This window comes from Poecilia mexicana, unplaced genomic scaffold (genome assembly GCF_051168715.1).
Source record: "Poecilia mexicana isolate PSO_F unplaced genomic scaffold, ASM5116871v1 scaffold_23, whole genome shotgun sequence".
Lineage (NCBI taxonomy): Eukaryota > Metazoa > Chordata > Actinopteri > Cyprinodontiformes > Poeciliidae > Poecilia > Poecilia mexicana.
In genome coordinates, this window is record NW_028263392.1 from 8584361 (window position 1) to 8610523 (window position 26163).

The window sequence follows — 26163 nt, forward strand, 5'->3', positions numbered from 1 at the left end:
ATGGGTGACTTCATGCTGATAGGTATTATTTTTTGGCATCACGTAATCCCAAATCCGGACAGCAGACTATCGGTAGATTACTGACCATAAAGGGATTAGTGGTTTTACCCAGAATAGCCACAACAAATACAATAAAAAAAAAAAAATCTCAAATTTTATTTTCATTTCAGTTGATGTGATTAATTTCCGATGACATCCCTTTCACTTTGATTTACTGCACATTAAAAGGTTTGCTATAGAAAAAAAAAAAAATTTCAGTTTCTGCAAGTTTTCACTGTAGACTGCAGTAATATGTAGTAAATAAATCAAATCACCTATGTCTAGTGAGTACAGAGCGAAAGCAAAATAATATGCTGTATCTGTAAAACTGGATTTTAATGCAAGATTATTCTTATTTCACTCATTTCTATCTTCAAATGAGTGATTTCAGGGCATGGAATCAACACACTCTTGCCACCAATCTTGTTGTGCTCGATTTACATATGCAGTCAAATCACATTCAAATATCCACTGAAGGTAAGATTGTCTCTGACACCAAATATTGATTCTGGCTATTGTAGTCGGGTAGACAGGAAACACTTAATAAAAGGTTGAAGACACACTCGTTTAGTTTGTGTATTAGTTTTATTAGTGGTCGTCGACTTCTTTTTAGTGAATGAAACGTGAAATTGTCAGAATAGAATTAATGTTCATTTGTTCCTAAGTGACTATCATAAAGATTAGCTTAGTGATAAAAGTTTATTCGTGACCTTCAACCTCTTCACACATTGGCCCTTAACAGCCATAAAAATCGATTTATTCTATTCAGATTTGGTGTGACAGACTAACACAAAGTAGTGCATAATTGTAAAGTGTTAGAAAAATGATACATGGTTTCCAATTTTTCTAAAAATGTACTCAAAGCAGCATGAAAACCAAGCAACAGAGCAGGCTTGTGTGGGTTAGGTTGAAAAAAAAACTGCTTCCAAGCTTTTAACATCTCACAGAGTACTGTTCAGTCCACCATCTTAAAATAAATACAGAACTGCAAGCCCTCTAAGAGATGACTCACCAACTAAACTGACAGGCACGGACGGTGTTATCCGGAAAAGCAGGGCAGAGAAGAAGCTGAGAGAGAAAACCAACAGAAGTCCTGTTTGCAGTTTGCAGTGCCACATGTGGAGAACAAGACAAACATTTGGAAAAGGTAATTGAGTTTGAACTTTTTGGGCCATACCCTAAACACTAATACCGCACTCAACCACCAACACATCATCATCCACACAGTAAAACATGGTGGTGACGGTATCATGCTGCACCATCATCCCTTCACCCTTTAGCAGCTTGTAAGTATCATCTATTGGACCCGTCGTCTCTGTCTAACTATAGCAGTGTGTTTCATGATGTTCGTATCAATGACGCACCTTGTTACCAGATCGTCCCCCCCCCCCCGATCCTCCCCCTAGTCCCATCGCATCGATTCCCTCGCCTCAGATCTCCTTAAAATCCAGTCAAGGTTCTCTGGTGGTTCTCCACAACAGAAACACAAGAACGCTTTGCACACTTTGTTGTTATTTTGCCATAAATTCGTGAAAGTTAAAGTGTGGACGCAGATTATGACGGGGAGAGCACCACTAGTTGCAGGATTTTGTTACTTTGAAGAAACCAAACGCCGCCAGAAAACTGGATCTCTTGAGTGGAAACCGTTCGCTGCAGCGATGGAAGACGTAACCTGAGACAGAGCTAATCTAATCGAGTGCGCATTCAAACAGAGCACGTCTTTTAACACAGCAGGAGGTTGAGGGGGCTGTTCGTGATGTCAACACTGACAGCATGTATCCATTTGTTTGTCCATTGTTCCCAAAAATAACTACGAACCGGAAGTATAGATAGATAAACAAAGCGATAGTCTGCTTTCCCATAATTATAAAACACGTTTAATCAAAATTGATGAAATATATAAAATATAAAAAGTTGTTCGGTAAATGGTTACCCTCTATCATAAATAGCTTTACTTCTTGGGTAGCACACATTAAATCTAGATGTCTTTATCTGCTTTTTTTTTCTCCTTTTGAGACCATTTTTGAGACTAATTTTCTACAATTAATTGTCCAAATCATTCTGCTGTGGCTCTTGCTGTATGGTTAGGTTAGTTGATCTCCTGACCTTTGCCCCAAAGGGGTGTGCTTTTGCTTTTACCAAAACAAAAGACTCAGGCATATTAAATATCCACAGCATATTAGTTTAGATTAGATTGTCTCTTCTATAAAGCTATTACCTTGAACTATACAATATACTCAGACAATTTCCTCAGTTTATAAATTAAGTAACTGATGAAATAAGTGAATTCCTCACTGTGCCGCGTAGTGGATACTGAGGAAACGGTGCAATTCTGCCACCTCGTGGTCACACTGAGAAAGCATCAAACAAGCAGTTGGGATTCATTATCTATTGAAGGATCACTTAATGCTGCTGACTTTTTTCGAATCTCCGCATGAATAAAAATGAAAACTTTTTTCTGTTTTTGAAAAAAATAATAAGATTATCAGTTATGATAGAATTTCTGATCATCAGAAATTGATACAAATTTGATACATTGGGTGCAAAGCAGCTGAACTGCAGACCTACATATCTCATCAGCTTTATCACAGAACAAACCTAGGAAAGCAGGTAGGAGGTGTGACTCAGTCCAGCCCAACAGGCATCTTCAGATATTAGCTTCCTTGTCTTCTCACCAACCAAACATATTCATTATAGTTACTCAATTCAATTATTCAAAGCAAATTGCCACCTCTCACATGGAACTGGCCATTTGGCTGGCCTCGTTATGACGTTTCCATAAATCCCCGGTACCTAACACTGCGAAGAGATCCAAAAAGGCGGGCATTATTAAAACATTCATGAAGAAGCCTGTAAGGGATGTCTTCCTGCAGAGAGCAAAATATAATATTCACGATGCCCTCCTCCTTCAATCTCTCATAGTCACAGTCTCAAAAATGGGTCAGACAAATCTCTTAGTTGTTGGCTAACAAAATTGTCCTGACACATTTCTGCAGGACGTAAAACATTTTCACAATATGTCATGTTACAACCACAAACTTTAGAATTTTAATACAAATAGGGTGTAATTCGATTAGGGAGGTAAAACCTTCTTCATTCATGCATGTAACAAACTACATTGTCACATAAAATCCCCCCAAAAACACTAAGCTTTGTTGTTGCAACATGACATAATGTGGAAAAGCTTCAAGCGGTGCACATACTTTTGCAAGACGGGAAAGTTATCTGCGCTAATGCTACCACACCTCCTATTCCTGATACAATGACTTAAGGAAAAAAATATATGAATACCAGATATTTTACACTAGCAACAGTCTTTACTTTCAGTTCACGTCTTGGCATTGTGGAATCTCAGTGCATAACCAACTGGTTTCAGTTGTCTGTGTCATTGAAATTCACTGAATGGCATGTCTGTGACCTTGTCATGTGACTGCATGCAATGCAAGCTTTTACTTCCTTACTCAGACTGCTGCATCTTTTTTGGAAAAGTCTAGAGCAACGTTTTGAATAATAGTTAGTTGTTTTTTTTCTTTTCTTTGGTTTTACAAATCAGAAGGAAGTGAGTCCAGTTAAGTTCCCAATAAAGTGAGGAAGACAGGGTGGATCTGGTGTTAACGGGTTTTGCATGCCGTCATCAAAAGCGGCACAACCATCATCACACGTCACCAACTCGTGTCAAGAATGTCACACTGAAACTCAGGTTGGCCTCCAGAAATAACAGGAAGGCTGCTGCTCAGAAATTTCATATCATTTTAGCGGTTTTCTTATGAGCCCTTGCCTTCATGTTTTCAGTATCATTTCTCCCCATCTTAAAAATGACACCATATTTACTTTTTGTCTTGAACAAAACTGGGCCTCCTTTTTCAGGTTGAGTCACAATGATACTCGCATAGCTGAGCCTGTGTAGGCAGAGGAAGGTTGAGTTTCCTCAGGTGTTTCTCCACCTGCCGGTCGGGTTTTTCAGGTCGGACGAAGAACAAGTGGTAGCTTTTAAACAGGTGGAAAGGAAGGAAAATAATGGCGACCCGCTGAATGTATGCTGAGATACATTCACACTGACCAAGAACTGAAAGAATCAGCTGAGAAACACGAGTAATAATTATTCGTAAACACAGAATTGATTCTGACAAAAAAAAAAAAAAAAAGTGGGGTTCTGACACACTTCGGCACACATCTCTATATAAACATGATAACCTCTCATATGTATATGCAAACAAGTAAATAAAGCCACATACAGATAAAACTGCATGTGGCTGTATTGTTCATGTATTTTTCTCTAAGTGCTGAATCTGTGTTGAGTAATAATGGAGGCAGGAACAGGCTCGCTTAAACATGTATCTGAGTGGAAAGATTTGTTCAAATGGTCTGCCAGGTGAGATGTAATATTCATCACGTTTCAGGAGGGGTGCGTCAGAAAACGATTTTTAAATGGTTGGCTGCTTGTGATGTAGGGGTGGTGCTCAAAATTAACAAAAGGATCTCAGAATTTATACCATGCAGTCATATTAAGGCGTGTCAGTCAGCCTGCTATAAAATAATAATAAAAAAAAAAAAATGAAATCGATTACAACTTACTGTAACTTGATGTCCGCTTTAATAAATTCACAACCAGGAAATATACAAGAGCCACTGCCCCCCAGCGCCCTCCTTTTGGCAGTGCCTCTGATTTGAGGTTCAAATTCCTATTGTGAGAAATTAGGTTTTCTTAACAGTGACAGTAACAAACACAATGATTGGACGTGCATTAACAAAACAAAATGCTTAAAGGCTACCTTAAAATAAGGTATGGGATTACATCAACACAAAACTAGACAAACGTTTTTGTTCCTGATCGTTTATCTGCTGATTTAAATTGAAACCTTCACTTTGTGCGCAGGGAGCAGAATTACAAACCAGAGCAAAATCCCAAGTTACAAACAGCTTCAAGATGGTGAGCCTGACCAAACATGTTGCCGAAAGTGACACAAACACCCCAAGGTGGATTATTAAAAATATGCAAAACCATACACACTGCCTTTGTTTGAAGGAGCTGCCTCAACATATGATTCAGAGCTGACAAATAGTCTCATGTTCTGAAAAGTTTACAGCTTCGCCAGCAATTTTGTGAGTGACCAGTTTAGTAAAAAAAATGATGGGGAATGTTCAAAGGTTTATATCTGCCCTAAATTAACTGCCTTTATAAAGTGAATGCAGCACAACTAATAAGAGATTTCTTAATACATATTTCTATTACAGTTACCATCAATGGCCAACTGATTTTTGCCGATGTGGCTTTTATTTCATCAACCAAAGCGGGTCCCCTACAGTCAGCCCGTGTCCACATACACATGTTGGCGGGGTTAGCTTGACCCAAATATGCACTTTAAAGCATATGTCAGATTAGGCCCTCTAGTCCTTGAGGCATAAGTGGAGCATTAATAATTTTTCTTTGGTTTAGTTACAGGCTATTTATAGTTGGTTGAAATGCAAGTAACATTTCAACTAAATAATAATAATAATGTTCAAATTTTCAGCCAGGAGAACCTTTCATCTTCCAGACATTAACCGAAGAACCTTTAATTGGGAAGTTTTTTTTTTATTATTGCAGGAAGATCATTAATCCTTCTTGCTGTACTTTCACACACGGATACGCTCACGGTTTTAGATCTGCATCCGTTCAGGGTTTAATAATTCCCTTTTCGTGAAGCTTTATGACATACGTACAGCTTCACCTTTTTCCTTATCTCCTCCCAATTCTGAACACATTCCTGTCAGAAAAAGCCACTGGCGGATAGGATCAAACCATCTGTGTGGGTGGCGCTTTACGTTTTTAATCTACATACCGCGACATAATGTGCTGTAGGCTTCCAATTAAATAGAAATAGATATTACATAGCTTTATTTGCATAATTTCGTTATTATTAAATGCTGTTTAAGTGGCTTTTAAAATTATTTTTGGACACATTTGGGAGACTGTCCGCCCCTGTTCCCAGATTTTGGACTCGCCCTAACTCTGCCATGTTGGATGGAACTGGCTCAGGGCTCCTATAACGGCAGGACTTCCAAGGAAAGTTTTCACCTCGTCCCAGCTTCGTCCTGTTGTCCCAGTTTTGACCTGGTTTTGAGGAGCCGAGAGACGCCAAGGCTACATTCCTGCACCGTGCTCGTTTTCCCTTACCTTTGTCTCGGCGGAGCGGCGGAATACTCCCGCACCGGCGTGAGGAGTCGGAGGCAGGCCACGGATGACCGAGGGATTGTTTATGTATCTTCCCGGAGCTCCTACAAGCAGTCAGCGGGTGCAGACTTCATAAACTGATCCCTAATAATGAGTGGACACCCGTCGCAACGGCGGCAAAACAATGTCGGCTCCTTAATTTTGTCACAGCAGGACAATGAAAGCCTTTTTAACTACCTTGGGAGGAAATGCATCGTAAGTTTGTCTTATTAAATTCGCGTATAAGAGCTTGCTAAGAAAAAAAAAATGGCTAATGCTGCTAACTTGTGCCGTCATGAAAACTGATTTCCAGCCTGAGTTTGTGGCCTACGATTTTAATTGTATGTTGAGGCTACAAAGTTGAACAGCTGGTTTGTTTTGACAGTCGTTGGGACCGTGTGGAGCTTTGGTTGAAAAGACAACTTTTATGCCATACGTGTGTATATACATATATATATATTGTGTTTGTTTCCACTGGGTTCAAATCAAAGTTGGGAGCTGGAAACATCCAGGAAATCCTGAAATTCCGCTGTCAGTAGCCGAACCGCAGCGAGCCCGGAGTTAACACAGCCAGGGTGTCGGAGCTGTTAAACCCATCAGCAGAAAAAGGAGTGATTTCGGTGCTCTCCTTACATAACGTGGCTGAAGCCTGCTTGTTTTCGGGAAGTGTGCGTCCACCGAGAAGAATGCGCAGCCGAGCAGAGCTGAGTCGCTTTAAAATTCTCTCCCCCAGTGCAAGGCAAACCAGTCCCCCCCCCCCCCCCCCAAAAAAAAAAAGTAAAAAAAATAAAAATCTGGGAGTAGCCTCCTGTTCCTCCACGATGACTTCAGCTGGGATCACAATAGTGCAATGTCACGATTCGGTTTAAATGAGATAATCCCTTATTACGCAAGATATTCTCGTATTCATGTCCTCGTTGTCAGTGGCCGGCGGTTTTTGCATCCATCCATGCATGCATGACCCCCTGGGCGATTCCCCCTTTTTCTGTGCCCCCTTCCACCAACCCCAATCATCTCAAACCACACACACACACACACTGGTTTGCCCAGCCGTCATCTACCTTTAATCCACATAAAGTTATCATGCTTCTATCCTCTATAGACATAGAATGAAAACGCTATAAAAATAACTATTTGTCGTCAGGTCAGGTGTTATGGTTTTGCTAATTGAATGGAAGCAATAAAAACAAGGTGCAACTGATAGGTGACTCTTAACAAGTTCATGCTGCCCTCATTTTAATGCCACCCTGGACAAAGAGCAATGCTGCTTATTAAAAACGGCTAAAACGTCTCTATCTCCTTCCTTGGGTAGGAGGAATTTGTGTGTTGTGGCCTGTTAGGTTACCACTAGAGAAGCAGATTTATTTATCTGTTTTTTAATTACTTTTTCCACAGTGAGCAATCATCAGTTGTTTTTATTGGAAGCAGCAGCAAGGCTGGTTTTTCTTTTCTTTTTTTTTCTTTTTTATCCATAAATCGTGCCTACGTGTTGACATTTTTGTTTCTTCCAGGTTCAGTTTCATGCCTCTAAGCGAACCATTCTGAACTCATGTACCTAAATCTATTTGATTTGTGATCAAGTTGCGTATTTTTTATTTTTTTTATTTAATTATGGAGATAACTCATAAAAATCTCCTGTCTATTTTAGCTTCAATATTTTTAGCTGTATATTTTTCTCAAGAAGTGTTTTTATCACACTCTATTTCCATTTATTTTGGTTCTAATTCCCTTTTGGGTCTGGTGGTTGTTAATTATTGCGCTCATATACTCGCATTTCTTTACGTCGGCGTTTAAGTAGAATATGGAAGTTGTGCCTTCAAATCTTTGGTGTCCAGAACGGGTCCAAACCGTCCAGCAGTTTACGAACCAAGTCCTGTTTTGGACTCAGGTTTCCATAATGTTGCAAATCTAGATATTCTGTTTGTGCAGTTAGTAGTTGATACAAGTATCAACTACTAATTTTGCAAAGATCTATTTGGAGTGAAATCTTTATTGGTTGTTCAGTTTTTATCCGTACCACGGGAAATTTTTTTTTTGTTGATTTCTTTACGGCAATCAAAGATTAATTGACTCCATTTGTGGAAAATAGACTAGACAATCTAGACTCCGGTAGTTTCCGGATGGCTGCCCACATTACAAAATGCAACATGTCCAAGTACAGCTTGGAAGAAAAAAAAAAAACTGCCTTCCTGTTATCTGCTAAACATCTCACACTCTCTAAATGAACACGGTTCTTCTGTAGAAGATGTTTGTTGGTGCTTCCTCTGACTTGATCTTTAAACAACCCACTGACACTAAAAGTGGCTCATTTTACTTTGTAGCAAATACCAGCAAATTGTATTTTGTTTTTGCTTGTTTTTTTTTGTCACAAGTGCTGAACTATTGTGTGTTCACTAATCTGAGTTTCCAGTCAGCAAGTCAAGCTAAAAACATCCTCTGTTTTAGGTCGCCAGCTAAATGTTTCAGTGTATCCTTTAGACTTGTTCCAAAATCTGCAACAACTTTCCCCCGTTTTTGTGTGTGTGTGTGTTTCTGTATTGCAATCTTCGTAAAAGGTCACTTTAAACGGACTGTGTCTCTCCACGGACTTCCTGATGTGGTTAAACTGTAGTTGGGACGGATTTGGCAGCCGTCGTCACAATTTCAGCCCCGACCCAAACCAACCAGGACTGGGATCGATTCTTGCGGTAGAAGGCGCAGTCTCTCTGACTCTGTGGCATTTCATTGGATATAAATGACCAAGTTACTCTGGGACATTTAGATCAATGGTTATCATAGCAGCCTAAGCATTCACTGCCGTTTTCCACTACTAACATTTAGTTAATGATTTAAAGTTTCACTCCTGTGTTGGAATAGATCAGAGAGTTGGCCGAGAATGAAGTAGCTTTTGGACTTTAGGCGTTAATGGTTAGATCGACGGAAACACTAGTGAAGTTTTAATTTTTTTTTTTTCAGTCAGTTAACACAAACCCAGGCCTTCTATACTTGGCGCGTGCTTCATACATTTCTGCATCATTATGGCCTCTTTCCTCTAAAGGTGGACGCCATCAGCAGTTTGGGACTTCCTGAAATCAGGGTTCTCCATCCGTCTTCGGCTAACCCTGTGAACTCTCTCCTTCTCTGCTTGATTTTAGTTGTCTCTCTCTTCTTTGTGAAAACGGATTTAAATAAATTAATATGTCTGCGATTGGCTTCCGCTGGACTTGATGAACCAGCTGTGGAGGTTATTCAGTCGATAAAATTAGTGACGTTAAAGGGTGGGGCTTCGATGAACGGTTTTATCATCAGGCAGTCTAAAATGCATCATCCTCAACATGCAAGTGTCGGGGAATTTAGCTTAAAACATCTCTGATAGACGTACCGCATACTTATTTATTTATCTGGTCTGTTATTAAAACACACTTAAGTGCAATATTATTATTAATTATTGGAATAACAGTGAAGGTTAACCTGTTTGTTTTGCTTGCTCATTCTTTTCCTTTATCTTGTAAAGTTTCCAACATTTCTTCTTAGCTTTAGCATCTCGAAATCTGAAATGTACCTTTAAATATTTGCTTCAACGTTCAGGAAAATGCCTTTCAGCTATTCTGCTGGCATGCAGGATGCGAATGCAACATGTTGCACGCAGTCGGTCACGTTGCACACAATAAATTTGCAAAAATGATTTAAAAAAAAAAAAAGTTTATTGTTGAGCTTTATTAGTTGGGTTTTGTGCTCTGGAAGCAAGTCTGCAGGTGAACTTTTCTCAAAAATTTTCAGCCAGCTTACGGGCAGTGCAGTAAGATTACCCCTTACTTTTATTACATCATTTCCTCCAGATTGATCTCGTTATCGCGCAATCGAGTGACTTCAAAGTAAATGTACATTCAAAGGTCCTTTACTGCTGCTTCACAGCTCCTTTAACTCGACCTGTTCTCGGTTAGTTCCTCATAGCAATCAATGTTTCCTGTAATTGTGCTCGGCTAAAGGTCCTTGAGCAACCGAGAAAAGGCCTCTTCCTCTTCACACAGACGCAGGTTGACCAGGCGCAGGTAAACTGGCCGGGATCTCTCTGCGTTTCAGGTGTACGCAGAAACGTTTTCCTGCCCCTCCGCTTAGGAGAGCGCACGTTTCCCGTCTCATGACGGGCTTGGCGGAGCCTGCATGAGGTCACACGGTGAAATGCCTCGCCTCCTTTGTATTTTCTTTTTTTTTTGGGTTTTACATGAGCACACAGGTTTCTAAGGCGTGTCCCCGCAGCTATGTAACCTGTTTGAAATCCAGTGACTGCGTTCCTCCGGCTTCCTGACTATGTTATCTTGCAGCATGTGACGGAGACGTGGAATCGGGAACATTCCTGCCAGTCCCACGCTCTTGTCGTCTCCTGCAGCGAGACAAAGTGTGTGTGTGTGTGTGTGTGTGTGTGTCAGAGTGACGGATGTTTGCGAGGGGAAGACTGGAAGTGATTGACATTGTGTCTCCATACTGGATCTAATTAGAATGGCCAGCAGTAAGTGATGTCCTGGCTTGCAGAATGATTGCACATTATGTAATGTACTTATTATGCAGAAAATAAGAAACACAGAATCCTCTTTAGTGTGGGGCTTTGCCAGGCAGAGCAGCTCTGTTAACATTTCTTTCTACTATAAATTATTATAGTATGACTTGACTTGAGTTCAGTTTAGTGCTTAACATGACTTTGGTTTTAAATTTCTGCTATAATGTACTAATTAACCTCCCCAGAATCCAGGCAAGAACTTTTTACTTGAAAACATAGTTGAGTGCGTTTTATAAAACTTTTAATTCAGGATTTATTTCATAGGTTGATGATAAACTTGCCCCTTTTTTTCTGGCAATGTTAGAATTTGCATGCGTTTTTGAATCTTTGAGTAATTTTTTTTATTTTTTATGCAGTGGGTTGTAGGCTGAAGGGCTTTTCAACTAGATGTAGCGCAGTGGTTCCAAAACTTTTTCTCCTGGGCCCCCACAGTGGTTTCCAAATTAAATAGTTTTAACTGCTGGTAAAAGTGACAGAGGACACAGATATGCGAAGTGCGGAAGCCCCTACTGCAGGGGTGTCAAAGTCAAATGGACGGAGGGCCAAATAAAAAATTTAGCTACAAGCCGAGGGCCGGACTGATCGAATGTTCATTGAAATTTTTTTAAATGACGCATATAGTCTAGTGAATCTAATTGAACCTACTGAAAACCTAACAAATATATTCCAATATGATCAGATAAATAAAGCAATATTTTCTTATGGCTCTGTCAGTAACCTTTAATTTTCAACAGACACAACTGAAATATTTTTAAAATATAATTGGATTGAAATACAATAAAATAAAGTGCAAAAATCTATTAATCCACATATGTCAGAGTCAAGGCATTTAGATGTGTCGCCGGCGAATTACGGTACTGCAAATTTAGATGTGTCGCCGGCGACACATCTAAATTTGCAGTACCGTAATTCCGCCACACGTAGCGCTAAGTGGAAAAATTCCAACGGTTTCTGAAAGAGGAGACGTTGCACTTTCCAGCAAGTATCGGGTTAATACGGTAACTTCGCAGCTGCAGCTGCAGAGAATGTAATTAATCCGGGGGGCACTCGTTTAATAGACGGTATATTTCGGCAATAACTTGGTGGATATTGAAAGTTCCGGTTGTTATGGATACATGGGTAAGTACATCATCTCACAGAACATTTAAAGAACTACTTACAGTTCAAATAAGGAAGATATTTTTTTTTCAGACGGGGTGCCGGCTTGCTGCGGTCTGCGGGCCGGTTCTAATAATAAATCAAGATCATCCCAGGGGCCGTAAAAAACCTTCTCGCGGGCCGGATGTGGCCCGCGGGCCTTGACTCTGACATATGTGCCCTACTGTATCAAATTGACAGATGAATAATAGGGAGTTGGCCATTCTAAGGTAAAAACCGAGCGCATACAACGTTCGTGTCTTTTTTTTTTTGTTTGTTTGTTTGTTTTTGGGGTTGGTTTTTTTTTTATCCAGACGGCCCCACAGTTGGGGAACCTCTGATGTAGCGCATGGCTAATTAGCATATGTACAGTAAAGATACATAATCAGATCAAGTCTTTCTGTTAGACCTTCTGAAAGGTCTAAAGTTGTAAATTTAGACATCTTAATACATGAGATCAAATTGCTTTTACAGCTAACAAAACAATAAAATTCTCACCACAGTAAACCTGTTGAATTTTCATTAAATACTTTTGGTTTCCTGATTTTTAGCTACTTTTGTCTATAAGGGCTGCAGTTTGTAACTTTATCAAAGGGCAACAATGAAAACATCTTTGTACCGGGCAGAAAAACATGTTGTTTTTGTTTTTTCATAGTGAAGTCCAGCTCTTTAATTGACATTCCACACACCCACCGGTACACGCTTCAACAACGAGCTCTCTGATTGGTTTGGCTCATTAGTATTCCTCCTGCTGTGTTCAGTATCAAAAGCGCCGTCTTACTCGGCAGAAAGGTGGAAAGGGTCCAGTTCACTCGGGGGGGGGGTGTGTGTGTGTGTGTGTGTGTGTGTGTGTGTGTGTGTGTGTGTGTGTGTATATATGGACTGCCTAATCAGCAGTTAGGTCCTACAGGAAGTCCTGTGGTCGGCCTCGGGATTTTTTGCCTTGGGAGGGGGTCGTGGAAGAAAGAGAGAGAAAAAAAAAATCAGCTTTCCTCTTTTTTTTTTTTTTTTGCTGTTTTTTTTAAAAGGCTTAAAGGTCAGCCAAACTTTCCGAGCTCCATTTTCTTAAATTCCTTTCCTGGTAGAGCTGGACCTTTGGAGAGCAACATGTAGGTAGCCATGTCTCTTTGAGTAAATGAGGGCTGACTGCAGGGTTTCTGCTCGGTTGCATCACTGGATTACCGCTGTTGCATGTTGGAGAAGTGGAGTGATAAAGAGGCCGTTTGCTGCTGAGACGGCGGCTTCGCAAGCGAGTGATATTCTTGGATTTATGGTGATGTCACATTCACAACCGCCACCCCCTCCCCTCCTCTGCTCTCCTCCCTCCTTTCCTGCTGCCTTTGGGTCTGTCAGGAAAAATCAGAGCTTCATAAACGGATGAATCTCCTTGACACCATTGTGTTGCATGAAAAATTCACCATAAAGCGACTACATAATGTTGGTGGTAGGAATGAAAAGAACATGCTGGCTTCTGTGTCTGCTCAGTGTTTCACTCTTTTTCTTTTAGTTTGATTTGTTGAGCAGTTTATGAGAAGATGTTGATGTAAGCAGTAATTCCTGGAACCAAAGTCCCCACCGGGTTTTTCCTCTCCTGATGCTCGCGCTTTCGTGTGTGTGTGTGTGTGTGTGTGTGTGTTTAGTGCCTGTGAAACCAGAGGCCCCCCTGTGAGAGCAACACCCTGCAGCCGCATGTAAAAACTATAGGAGCCTAATCTGGCCCTTATGATCTTGTCTCTGTGTGCTCTACAGGTGTGTGTGTGTGTGTGTGTGTGTGTGTGTGTGTGTGTGTGTGTGTGGACTCTGAAGCTAGCTCCTGCCACGTAATGGGCCAGAACAGAACCACATGAATGTGCTTGAGCAGCAGCGTTGGGTTTTGTGCACCGACTTCTGCAGTAGAGGTTGCTGGGATGTCGACTTTGCTTACCTGTGTAATATTTGTTAAAGGAGGACGTTGAAAAGGTTAGATGAGTTCTGGGTTTCAACACCTGTTCTTGTGTCCTTTTGTGTGTTTGATGATTTGGAGGGAATCAATTATTGTTTTTTACAGGAGGAGGATGAAATCTTGTGATGCTAAAACCTGACAATATTTTCCAAGCTGTAGTGAGTTTAATGAAGTATTGTCCGACTCGGCTGGGTATTTATAGTTTCTATAACGATGATTGAAGATAAAAAGGCAGTAGATAAAAATGTGGCTTAATCAATCTGATTGTTAGGATGCTCACAGATAACTATAAACCTCAACATCCTGAACTTGATGATTGGCCGAATCGTCCGTGGATTGACATGAGATTTTTCCATTTTCATCCACATACTTGTGATTTAAAGTAGGAGTGGGTGATTATGGATTTAGAATTTTCATCACCATATTTTGCAATATCGTGATAACGATTAAAAATTATGGCAAAAGAAAATATTTATTGCTACTTTTTCAGGTAACTGCACGTGTGATAACGACTAATCAAAGTTCTTATGATACAAGGCATTTATTTATTAAAACATTTATTTCAGCTGATTTCGTTCTACATGCCTTCCTCCTCCCTTCAGCTGCGTAATCGCACCGTAAGGTTTTTCTGACCACCCGGGTTTGGTCAGCCCTACTCAGCGCTGCTGCTTGTGTCCTAAAATAAGGGCCACCGGTTCGACTCCTGTCATTTCTCAGAATGAATGACCTCACTCTTCACTGCTATTTTCAATGAATGATTCAATTACAAAGAATCAGCAGCAAGCGTTTCATCACTGCTGCATCTGCTTCTTCTTTTTTTGTGTGTGTGTGTGTTACTACATTTGCTAGTAGATAATTTTCCGTGTGAAAACGACCCGGTTAGTGATGCGTGCTCTTCCTCTCCAGACGTTGTCTTCAGGAGTGGTCCAGGTGTACACTGCAGACCGAAACGGCAGCTGGACCAAAAGATGCTGCGGGGTGGCCTGTCTGGTCAAGGACAACCCCCAGCGCTCCTACTTCATCAGGGTCTTGGACATCAGGGTAGGTGGAGATATGATTTCAGCACAACCAAATCAGTGGACGGTGACGTCCTCTGACGTAAAGACCAACAATGTTTTTTTTTATCTCACAGGACGGTAAGACGATGTTCGAACAGGAGCTGTACACCGGCTTCATTGATACCCTGCAGAGACCTTACTTCATTACATTTTCTGGAGACGTGAGTTGCCCGTGTCTGCTTTTAAGTTTTCATTTTAAAGATTCTGGTTTTCACTTCTGTCATGTCTCATGCTTATTTAGACTTTTTGTCTAAAAATTAAAAAAAGTTGTCGTTTTCCAAATTATGCTCAAATTTTTTTATGAACAGATCAAATTAAGTCTAGACAAACGAAGATTTCGCTCTACATATGTTGAGTGAAGATCTTCACACAGGTTGTGTGGGGGATTGACAGAGCCGAGTGCTCTCCCTATGCGTACAATTAAAAATGGGTTGGTGTTCAACTGAAGCTATGTTTTTTTTTGTCGTGTGTGTGTGTGTGTGTGTGTGTGTGTATCTATAGACGTGCCAAGTGGGTCTGAACTTCGCCAGCGAGGAGGAGACCAAACATTTTCATGGCGCCTTAACAGAGCTGACGGTGAAAAGAAACAGGAAAACAGGTACCACCTTTTGTTCATTGATCTTCGGCGACTCGCAAAAAAATCTATTCACGCGCTTTGAACTTTTTCACATTTTCTCATATCGCGACCACAATCCTCTAGGTGTTTTTACTGGGATTTCATGTGACGGCACAGCACAAAGTAGTTTGCCAAAGGAACTGCTTTAATTGTTTTCAGTAATAACGTCTGAAGAGTGGCATGCATATGTATCAAACCCTTAGTTATGGGCCGCTCTGCATCAATCTGTTTACATAAGATCCCAAATGTGGGAGAATTGTGAAAAAGTTCAAGGTTGCAGATACTATTTCTTTGAAACGGTTGCAAGATTGGGGCATTTTACAATGCAACTCGCTTTTTAAAAAAAAAAATCTGATTCTAAGCCAAATCATGGCGCCTAATAAATGCAATGAAACACGATTGTTGACTTTAATTACTATGAAAATAGGAGCACAAATTAAATGCATGCCTAAACTTTTCTCTCTTTCTTTTTGATGCACTGATCTTGGTAAACCTGACCAGTTTTTTTTGTTTTTAGTAGTTTTTAGTTTCAGTTCAATTTAATAGATTAATTTGACACAGAGTGATACATTTCAAGTACTTGTTTCTGTTAATTGTGACAGTGGTGGATCATAACAACTCTGCTAATAAGGTTATTTCTCAGCACTTAGTGTTTCTTGAAGTCTTTGACCTTCTTTTTTGTACCTTAGGAGTCAGTAAAGTTAAGCTAGAGACATTTTGGATTACAAATAATGATATCCAATGTTTTTTTTTAGAAATTTTTACTATAATAATCCAAGTGGAATAAAAATATTTTTAAGTATAAAATTTGGAAAAATGGTTTCCAACATCTTCCACAAGCAGGATAAGCCACAGAAGGTCATTGCTGAAGACGATGACGAGTCAGTCGTCTATTTAAGCTCATTTTTGGAAAGTTGAGCCAAAACCAAGAACACTAGCAAAATATATCACTCTGCAATGAATCATCTTTTTTATTATTATTAAATTACCAAAACAATAAAAGAATCTTCCTGGACTCTTACTTGTTGAGATGCTCCAAAAAATTTTTTTTGTATAATATTGTTATAGTGATATTTTGTCTCTGACTAACGACAACTACTACTCTTAAACAACAGAGTGAATTGTTGTGGTGTTTTCTTTTCTCAGACTTTGGACTATGCTCTATCTAATCGTTTCCTTCCGACTTCTAATTCACGCTTTCATAAGCTTATGAGCACTCTTCCATCACGTTTATCATCACAAGCTCAATTAAGAACTTTTTTTTTTTTCTCCATTCTGCGCCTTTTATTTCTTAACCTTTTTGTCTGGTCCGCTTTGAATCTTCTGCGTTTTATGACTAACGCCATTTCCTGTTACACCTTTAACCACTGGAAGACAAACTTGTATTTTTTTCGAGGCCATCTTTTCCACCTCGCCTTCGCTTGTTGCTCATTTTCTCTGTTTCAAGGCGAGACTCGTAGAAACTCGTGGACGATTGTTTTCTAGAGGGTCTTGTCGTCTCCTAAAACGCACCAACTAAAATTTTCTCACCAACTCTTCTTCTCCACCTGCTGACTCCTGCACTGACAGTGATGAAACTTCTTGCTCTTTTTTTTTTTTTTTTTTTCACTGCGCACACTTTGGTGCTCGCTTTCTCTTCTAATTAATAGAAGGACGTGTCAAATGCAGCGTTGTAATGATATGATTTATTTGTGTTCACAGAGAAGAGGCGGGACCCTCCAAATGGTAGGATTTTTACTTGTATGTTATGAAATGCTCAATAATCACATCTGGATTCATCGTTTCTACCTTTGACTAAATGCTGCGTTCTTGCTCTTCGCTGACGGGTAACAACTTGGTTATTATTGCCCCCTTGTGGTTGCAGGACTCCGTCACGCCCAGCAACACGATACAACAGCCATGACCTTTCAAGCCGTATTTGACACATTTATCTGAATGCTTTTCAAAAACAGACGATCAAAATAGTGGCTGAGTGCGATATAGTCGAGATTCATGTAAATCACAACTGGTTCCTCTAGTTTTGGGGGAAAACTAAGGGGAAAATTCAAGTATTTTGAACTTTTATGATTTTGTATGATTTCGTTTTTCACTCTTTGATGTTTCAGATAAAGAAACAAAATATAACATGAGCCAAAGTTGAACATACAATGCAGATTTTGAATGACTTCTATTCATAAGGGTGTAAAACTGCAAGTTTAATTTCATGATATAACAAACGAGGAATTGGTTTGGATTAGATTGGATTATTATTTTCATTTTTTTCCCTTGAATGAAATCATCACTTCAAAATCTGTATTCTATATTTAGTCACTTTCTATTTGACAGGCATCCAAGTTCTGTTTAATGATCAGCAACATTTAAGAGAGAAGTAGATAAACAAGTTAAAAAAAATAATAATTTGTATTTTAAATTGGTATTTTAACAGACGTAGATTTTCAGAGCTGAAGTTCACCCCGATGTAAAAATTGAGTTGCATCTCTCGTCTCTCGTAGAGCTGTTTTCCTGCCTATCCTGTCTTCATTTTCCCATCATCCTCCATCTCTGGTCCTTTTCTAGTACTTCCTGTTCCAGCTTTCCTTCGCTCATCGACGACCTCGGCTGCTCTTTCCCCCTTTTCTCATCATTTAATCCGTCTCTGTTTTCATCCCAACTCGGTCTCTCTTACGCTGTCTGCCTCCTTTTTCTCCCATCCCGCAGCTTCGTCGTGTTTCAGAAACGTCACAGATTAATATGGGATTATGCCATGGATGGGTTTTAATGGTTACATAAAGGCCAGCAGCGCTCCGACCAGAATAACTATCTGGGATTAGATACATTTGCGTGTTTTTGCGGGGTAAGACCAGGAGCCGCTTGTAGCAAACGGATGGATGCTGGAAAGCCGAACGGAGCGTTGTACTCCGGCCGGCTTGGAGTGAAGTGGGATGGATGTCCGTCTGCTGCTGGCTGGCTGAATGTCGGCTGTTTTTAAAGTTTTCTGGACGCCTTACCTGCTTGACGTCTTCTACAACTTAGTTTTGTTTTGTTTTTGGACCAGTGAAGGAAAACCTGAGATCTGCTTCTTGCATCAATGCTATTTCTTTCGATCGGGTCCAAGAGCTGCCATGATGTTCTGCACAACCTTTCTTTCGGCCCCCTGCGAGGAGCTTCTTTCTGAGGGTGGGGTCGGAGGACGAGCAGCTCCGACAGCTGCTGCTGGTCCCGATGCTGCTAGTGGGTTGGGTCCAGGCTGTCTGTCTTCATTCCACTGCCTGGTCCTCCCTCAGGACGAACTCTACCCGACTCTTTCTGACTCTTCCGCTCGCACGGAGGAGCGAGCTCGCAGCCTGGCAGGCAAAATGCTGGTTGACATTGGGTTGAGCAGCTGCCGAGAAGGCGGGCGGGTTTGGGGCAGGGCGGGAGGGCGATGCACTCGCTCGGCGTCACCACTGCCCTGCTTAACTCCCAAATGTTTCCGTAAAGCGAGTTCAAGAGGTATGTGTCCGAGAACTGACACGTCACAATTTGTTCACGTTTTTATGACCAGTATCTTATGAAAACCCAAACGTTTTGCTTCCCAGACAATGTGCATGTTGCAAAAGACCTATTAAAATGTTTTAATCCTGCTGATGCTGCTGTTATACCTGAATCCCTTTGGGGGATCAATACACTATTCTATTGTAAAGGGCAGTCTGCTGAAGAGTTTGAGGGAGATTCCCAACATGTGAACTGCAGTTGGAGTCGATGCTTTAAGAGTCACTGTTCAAAGACTTCTCCTGGGTTTACGGTCTGGTCAGTGGATTCTTTTTGGCAATGAAGTCCAAAATCAGCTCAGCAATATTTTATTGAGCTCTGAAACTGAATTTCGTCATAATCCTCAAGTGCCTGAAGTACATTTCTGTGTGACTTTTTCAACACAGATGCGTCTTAACATATCGTGGTTTTTATCGTGTAAATTCTAAGACTTTGCAATTCCACCAAATGCGGACATGCTCTGTTCTCTCCAACAGTAATAAATAAAACCTGTGCTGATATTAACAGGACTCTACCTGAAATGTCAAAAGCTTTCCTTTTCACCGTCTTTTATAAACTTTTCTCTTGTTTCCCAACATTAACGTTATCCATACGGTCGCCGTTTTTCCAGGACCCGCGTTGCCCATGGCAACCATCGACATCAAAAACCCAGAGATCAGCAACTCGCATCGTTTTCACAACAACTCTCAGATGAACAGCCTCGTGCACGGCTCCTTCCCCAGGAGGATCAAGAAGGAAAAAGTGAAGAAGAAGAGACTGACCAAGGCCGACATCGGCACGCCCAGCAACTTCCAGTGAGTAGCCGCTGGCGTCAGCGTTGTTGATTTAGTTTCTGGTAATAACTGATCGACGCCGTCATAAAATTGCCAGTGTCCTGATGGCGTGTATTTAATGTTTGTTTGATCTAGTCTTCATGTTATCCAGCCTTCCTTCAACTCTTCAAGTCTTCCTTTCTTGATGAAGGAAGGCAACTCTTTCTTTCATTTCTCAGGAAAAGAAATCTGGTCAAATATAAAATGTTGCCTTTAAATTGTGTAGAAAATCTGTGCAATCACTCAGTTGCTACAGGCCACAAAAGAACCAAATATTACAGTAAACAGCTCTTGCTGTTAACTCTTTTTTTGCCATTTATGTGACTACATTAACTTGCATTTCTTCTGCTTTTTTTCTTGCAGGCATGTCAATCACATAGGATGGAACCCAAACACCGGCTTTGATGTAAGCAGCATTGATTCAGACGTCCCGTTTGTTTGCGCGTCTTCGGTTGTGAAAGTGCGTGACCGGTAGGCCGTCTCAAACCGCATCCAGTCGGGCAGACGGATTATTTAAATGTAATATCAGCTTCTAAACGTTAATCCGAGCTGCGCACACAAGGAGATTTCAGATGGAAGAGAATCAGCGTGCATCCGCATAATCTATAGCTCAAGTTTCAGACGTCCCAGTCGGTGAAACCGCTGGATTCAGGAGGATGGATCACAGCTTGCAAATGAGAAAATTAAGCCCAGGGAATTTTAGCATAATAAATTAAGGAGTCTTTTTATACACAGTTCTGAGCCAAGAGGTTTATTACCTGGTGAATTACTCTTAAGGTATAGATGAGCTATTTTTGCTCCATATTGATAGTTTAGGTTTAATTTTTCTTTGTAAAATCAAAGAGCTTTTAGTCTATCAACTACTTTCAGCCATGTGAGCTCATAGTGTGATATTTGTCGAGCCGAAAGTCAAGGTCAGAACATGTTCCAACACTGGCCACTAGGTGGAGGCAGAGCCGCAGAAATAGTTTTTTTGTGGAGTCAGGAAGTTCAGCTCAAAATGTGAAGCAAGTTTTCACAAAACGTCACCAAGGTCAAACACTATGTCAGATGTTATGTTCACGTTACTTGAGATGGTGATGATGCAGACTTTTAATTTTTTTATTTATTGTAGGAGAATCAGATTACATTCGAGTCATTTCATTGTTCAAATTAGACATTTTTTAGTTATGTTCATATATATTCTTTTTTGGGTGGTGGACGGTTAGTTATGCATTCACAAATTTCTGTATAACAGTGAAAAAACATATTCATACCCCTTAAACTCCAATCTAACTAAGCTTGAAGTACGTTTTTGTAGTTTAAACAACGGGTATAAATGTTTTTTTTTTTTGTTTTTTTTTTTTTTTTTCCTGTCAACTGTGTATCAACTTATTTATTTGGTTTTGTCTGTGTCCCTTTTCTCTTTTTGCCTTCTCTAGATGAACAACCTGGACCCAGAGCTGAAGAACCTGTTTGATTTGGCCGGCATCTCCGAGGCTCAGCTGAAGGACAAGGAGACCTCCAAGGCCATCTACGACTTCATTGAGAAAAATGGAGGCGTGGAGGCCGTCAAAAACGAGGTACGGAGACAAGGTAAGATGGCAACCGCACTCTCTGCTCTATGCGTTTACGTGGGATCTAGATTCAGACTGACTTTGTTAGAACGAGGCAATTAGGGATGAACAGCCGCTGAATGGGGATGGACAGTCATACTCAATAGAGTTGAATGTTATTGAAATGTCTAGTAATTTTGGCGACAGTACTTTTTAAATCGCACAAACGAGCCTCATTAGAACAGATTGACTGTATGGAAATGTTTTTTTTCAGGATTATGTGAATTTCTTTGAAGTGGGCCGATTGTCTTTAGCTGACAATCTAACTGGTGTGGTGGTTTCATCCCCAGGTCCGCCCAGGTGGAGCGGTAGGTTTCTGTGCATGACCGGCTGTGGAAGCTAACTGTGACGCTGCATGTGCAGTTATGCTAAGATTCCACCATGAGGCGTTTTGCAGTTCCTGCAGAGGTTCTGTCTGCCGTGTGATGCTCTGCCACCAGACTTCCTGAAATACATTTTCCGACGTTTTGTTGAATAATTGCAGAGCGTCTCCTACCTTGGGAATCTAAAGAATTTCAAGCTTCTGGTTGACTTTGTTTAACTCTTTGCATGTAGATTGCCGCAAGAAGGAGTTTGGTTTTATATGGTGGAACGCGGTAATAATTTTGTCCCATTATGACAACAAACTTGAAAGTATTTTGGGGGGATTTTATGTGATAGAGCACCAACACCATGAAGAAGTGCGCAGTTGGGGAGGGGAAGGACGGTGATTCATCGCTCGCAACATTTTTTTCTAAATGAAAATCTGGAAAGTTTGCATTTTTCTTCACCCACATGAGTCAACTTTTGTCTGCAGTTTCAATTTCAACTCTTGTAACAGCTTTGCATCTTTAGAGGCTGAAACGTTTAACATTTGTTTTTGTGAAATGGCTCACAAAAAAAAATATAGAAAGGATCTATAAATTTCAAATCTTCCAACATTAGATTTAGGTCTGGATTTTGTGGAATGCCTATAGTACCTGAAATACTTAGAATTAAAGCACAGCACCTCACCTCTGGCTGTATGTTTAGGCTTTGTTTCCTACTGAAAGCTCAACCTCTGCTCTCAAGTTTTTTGCTTTGCACCCTCGAAAAAGTTTTTTATTTTGTCTCGCATTTTCACAGCACTGCAGAAATGATGTGTTTACGGAAAATGCAGGGTTACTTTCTTCAACAAGTCGGGGGTTTTTGTGGCTAAGACTTGTTTCATCAGACCAGAGCGCCACCTTTCATGTTTGCCTCGCCTCTTACAGGACTTGCGGCAAACGGGAAACTAGACTTATTGATGCTTTCATATGACATTTGATGAGCGAAAGAGTAGTAGTTCTCCTTTGTGGAAGGAAACGGATCAAGCTTCTATTCTATCACATAAAATTCCAATAAAATACCTGCATTGTTGTGGTTGTAGTGCGACACGGTTGCTGTGTTTCTCAGTTTTACTAACATTGATGTGAACTCCAGCTGAGAAGGCTGATCCTGTATGGCTTAGTTATGATTGCATGGTTTGGCACATGTAAGAGCTGCCAAACATTTCAGTCTGTCAGATGATGATGATCCTCCTGCAGTTGTCACAAAAGGGGGGGAATAAAAACTAAACTAAATCTGGTTGTTATGGTAACTGTCAGTGACTTCTTACAGACATAAGTGTCTGTTTTGATGATCTGTTTGTTTTTTGTTTTATTTTTTTTGTTTAGCTCCTCCACCGCCTCCACCCAGAGGTGGCCCCCCTCCACCACCACCACCCCAACATGGCTCCGCCCCTCCGCCGCCTCCTCCGTCCCGGGTGGTCCGGGGCGCCCCGCCACCTCCTCCCCACTCCAGGCCTCCCGTCTCGGCGCCCCCGCCTCCGCCCCCGTCCCGACCAGGCATGTCCGCCCCGCCGCCGCCTCCGCCGCCCAGCCGAGGCGCTCTCCCGCCTCCCCCGGCCCCGGCACACGCCTCTCTCCCCGTGGCCCCGCCTCCTCCCCCGCTGCCACCGGCAGCGGCCAGCAACGGCGCTCCTCCGCCCCCGCCGCCTCCACCGCCTCCGCCGGCTCCCGGACCTCCTCCTCCACCCTCAATGGAGGCCAACGGAGGGGACGGCAAGTCTGCGCTGCTGAGCCAGATCAGAGAGGGAGCGCAGCTGAAGAAGGTGGAGCAGAAGGAGAGGCCGGTGTCCACCGGCGGCAGAGACGCGCTCCTGGACCAGATCCGACAAGGAGTCCAACTGAAAGCTGTTAGTGTTCATCTGTCGCACGCGCCGGAGCCCAGCAGCCACGCGTTTCACGCAGACACTCATTCACTCTGGTTTCCCGTCTTTACAGAGGGACGATAACTCCGAACAGACATCTGCTGACTCGGCACCGACAGCGGGCATCGTCGGGGCGCTGATGGCCGCGATGCAGAAGAGAAGCAAAGCGATCCACTCTTCGGGTACACACAGATTATCACAAACTCATGTATATGCACCTCCATACAGAACATTTTGATTTATCTCCAGTAAGGGGAGCGAGGATTCTAGTTTTGAAATAAAAGTTGTGTAGGAACTTTAGTTTCTGTCGTTGAGGTCTTTGCTCTTACACACTCTGCACAGCAGAGGGAGTTTGTGGATTAATTTTACAGATTTCCTCTGTGAGATTGAAATATTATTTTCCAAATCTGTCTTTTTTTTTTTTTTTTGACAAAAATAACAATGTTGGTTAGGTTTTTATATATGCACCTCTCGGGATAAAATGAAGAGATCACTGCACTGAACCCCATTGATAACCCCAAATACTGATTTCTGAGTTAAAACTTTAGTATTGTTGCTTCTAAGTGAATATAAACTTGTCTTTAAACTCTGATCAAAATATTCCATGTTTTTTTTTTTGTTTTTTTTTTTTACAAATCTGTTTATTAAAATATAAATTTTCCCCATTTCCCCCCACAGACGACGATGACGACGACGATGATGATGACGACTTTGAGGAAGAGGATGAATGGGACGACGAGTGAAACTTGTTTTTTTTTTCTTATCTTTTTTTCGCCCTCGATGACACTAAAATTTATCCCAGTCTTTCTAAAATAAAGTTGACTTCATAATTATAATTAAAAATGTTCTATCAGTTTGCTGTACATGTTTTGTTTTTTTTTTGTCGCCTTTATGCTTTTTTTTAATTATTCTGTGCAATACCTCATTTAATCTATAAATGTTTGTCGGTCTAATCCTAGAGGCCCATCGTCGTTTGCTCCATCTTGTCTCCTGATGGGATTAATTTTTCTTCTGTTGCTACGCGGCTCAGACCTTCTATATTTCCAAATGTGTTGATCACTCTCTGTTTGCCATTTTCATATCTGCTGTCTCATGTCCCACACGATCCGACTTTGCTCCCATTTTCACCCCAATGTGCAATTTTAAACATTTGAGCTGAACGTTGGCTACGTTTTTTTTCCCCACAGCGCTTTGAGAGGGCTTACAAGATAGCGAGACAAGTTGCCACAAAATCTTATTTGTATCATTATTAGAAAGGGAGAAGAAAAAGGCTATTTTCATATCTTGTTGCTCTGTAGCTTATTTTTACATATTCAAATAATTCTAGTTTATTGATCATATTTTCTTAAAAAAAAAAAGAGGAAGAAAAGACAGCACTCTGGAATATTTGGCATTCATTCACTGTGGACTGTATATTTACTCTAAACTTCGAGTCTTTTTTTGCACAGATTGAAAAATCCGACTCGTTGCAGGGATAGACAACATTTTAGGGTTCGCATCATAATTTAAAGTGCACATGCTTTAAGTAATGTTGCCAAATACATGAGGAATTGAAATGGTAAATCATTAACACTACAAACAGTAAAGAGGGTAGCCCACAGTGTTATGTTGGGCTCTTTTTTTTTTTTTTAATCTCTGTGACACTACAGGTTTAATTGACTTTTGTGCTCATTTGTTGTTTTTTTTACAGTAGAAGGCAGAGTATTAATACACACCTGTTTATTGTAATCAGGTAATTCATTATGTGATGCTAAAATAAAGATATTTTAGTTTTGCACACTGATTCTGATAATGGGTCCATTCTACGTTTCTGTACTCTTCAAACGCTGACATTAATTACCAAGCACCTATTGACTCGACCACTTTTCTGTATGAGCGGGAACATTGGGACATCTATGCACAGTCAATGTTAAATTATGCAAGCATTGAATTTTTAAGTTTTACCCTTCAAAGTGGATATGTCACAAAGTTAAATTGTTTAATTATTTTGCATAGCAGTCATAAAAAATGTGTTTATTGCAATATCCACTCAAATATGAGGTGAATTTCAGAAATATGATTTTTGACCAGCGGTTCTTGCTTTTCTTTGTTTTTTTTTTTTTAGACAGAAGAAAAAGAAATGACAATGGGTAAAGTTTGTAATTTGCCAACTGTAGTTTTAGTCTAAAGTCAAGATAATGCAGAACTTCTAATATGAAGGTAAAAGGGTGCTGGTCATTTTTACCTTCGCCCCTTTTTTGTTGCTTTCAAAGAGGCTTTTTTTTATCATGTGTGTCAATGACGGTGTTGTGAAGCCGCCTAGATAAATTTTAAACTCCTAGCAAGAGTAGTTAATTTGGATGTAAGCCAAAATAGTTTCTCATGTTTCTGGTTATAATTCATGAAGTTCGACTCAGTGGTGTTTGTATCACCTCTTAAACTGAAAGCCAAGTGACATGGCCACATTTGCCTAGCAAAAGCTAGCATTTGCCTTGTTCCTGTTAGCTACTCAGCTACTAACCCTGACAACATTAAA

The 26163-nt window shown here is 40.8% G+C and overlaps 1 protein-coding gene across 2 annotated transcripts; it reads left to right on the forward strand.

Moving 5' to 3' along the window:
• The first annotated feature begins 6042 nt into the window (after positions 1–6042).
• LOC106919367 (WASP like actin nucleation promoting factor) lies at positions 6043–25431 on the forward strand. 2 transcript variants are annotated; one of them, XM_014989666.2, is made up of 11 exons: positions 6045–6448; positions 14755–14889; positions 14981–15067; positions 15408–15504; positions 17224–17247; positions 19643–19826; positions 20208–20250; positions 21266–21419; positions 23113–23633; positions 23722–23830; positions 24327–25431. In XM_014989666.2, the coding sequence occupies exons 1-11, from the start codon at positions 6344–6346 to the stop codon at positions 24389–24391; spliced, it is 1524 nt and encodes a 507-aa protein (XP_014845152.2). In that variant the 5' UTR covers positions 6045–6343; the 3' UTR covers positions 24392–25431. The 2 variants fall into 2 exon arrangements, with proteins under 2 accessions (XP_087859094.1, XP_014845152.2); XM_088002968.1 differs by lacking the exon at positions 17224–17247 and having other exon boundaries at positions 6043–6448.
• Positions 25432–26163: the final 732 nt, after the last annotated feature.

Bases quoted from the DNA above. Each gene is read 5' to 3' on its own strand.
- LOC106919367 (XM_014989666.2), top strand. From the start codon at position 6,344: ATGAGTGGACACCCGTCGCAACGGCGGCAAAACAATGTCGGCTCCTTA. The intron at 14,890-14,980 runs GTAGGTGGAGAT...TTTATCTCACAG, and splicing joins TCAGGGTCTTGGACATCAGG to GACGGTAAGACGATGTTCGA. The intron at 21,420-23,112 runs GTAAGATGGCAA...TTTTTTGTTTAG, and splicing joins AAACGAGGTACGGAGACAAG to CTCCTCCACCGCCTCCACCC.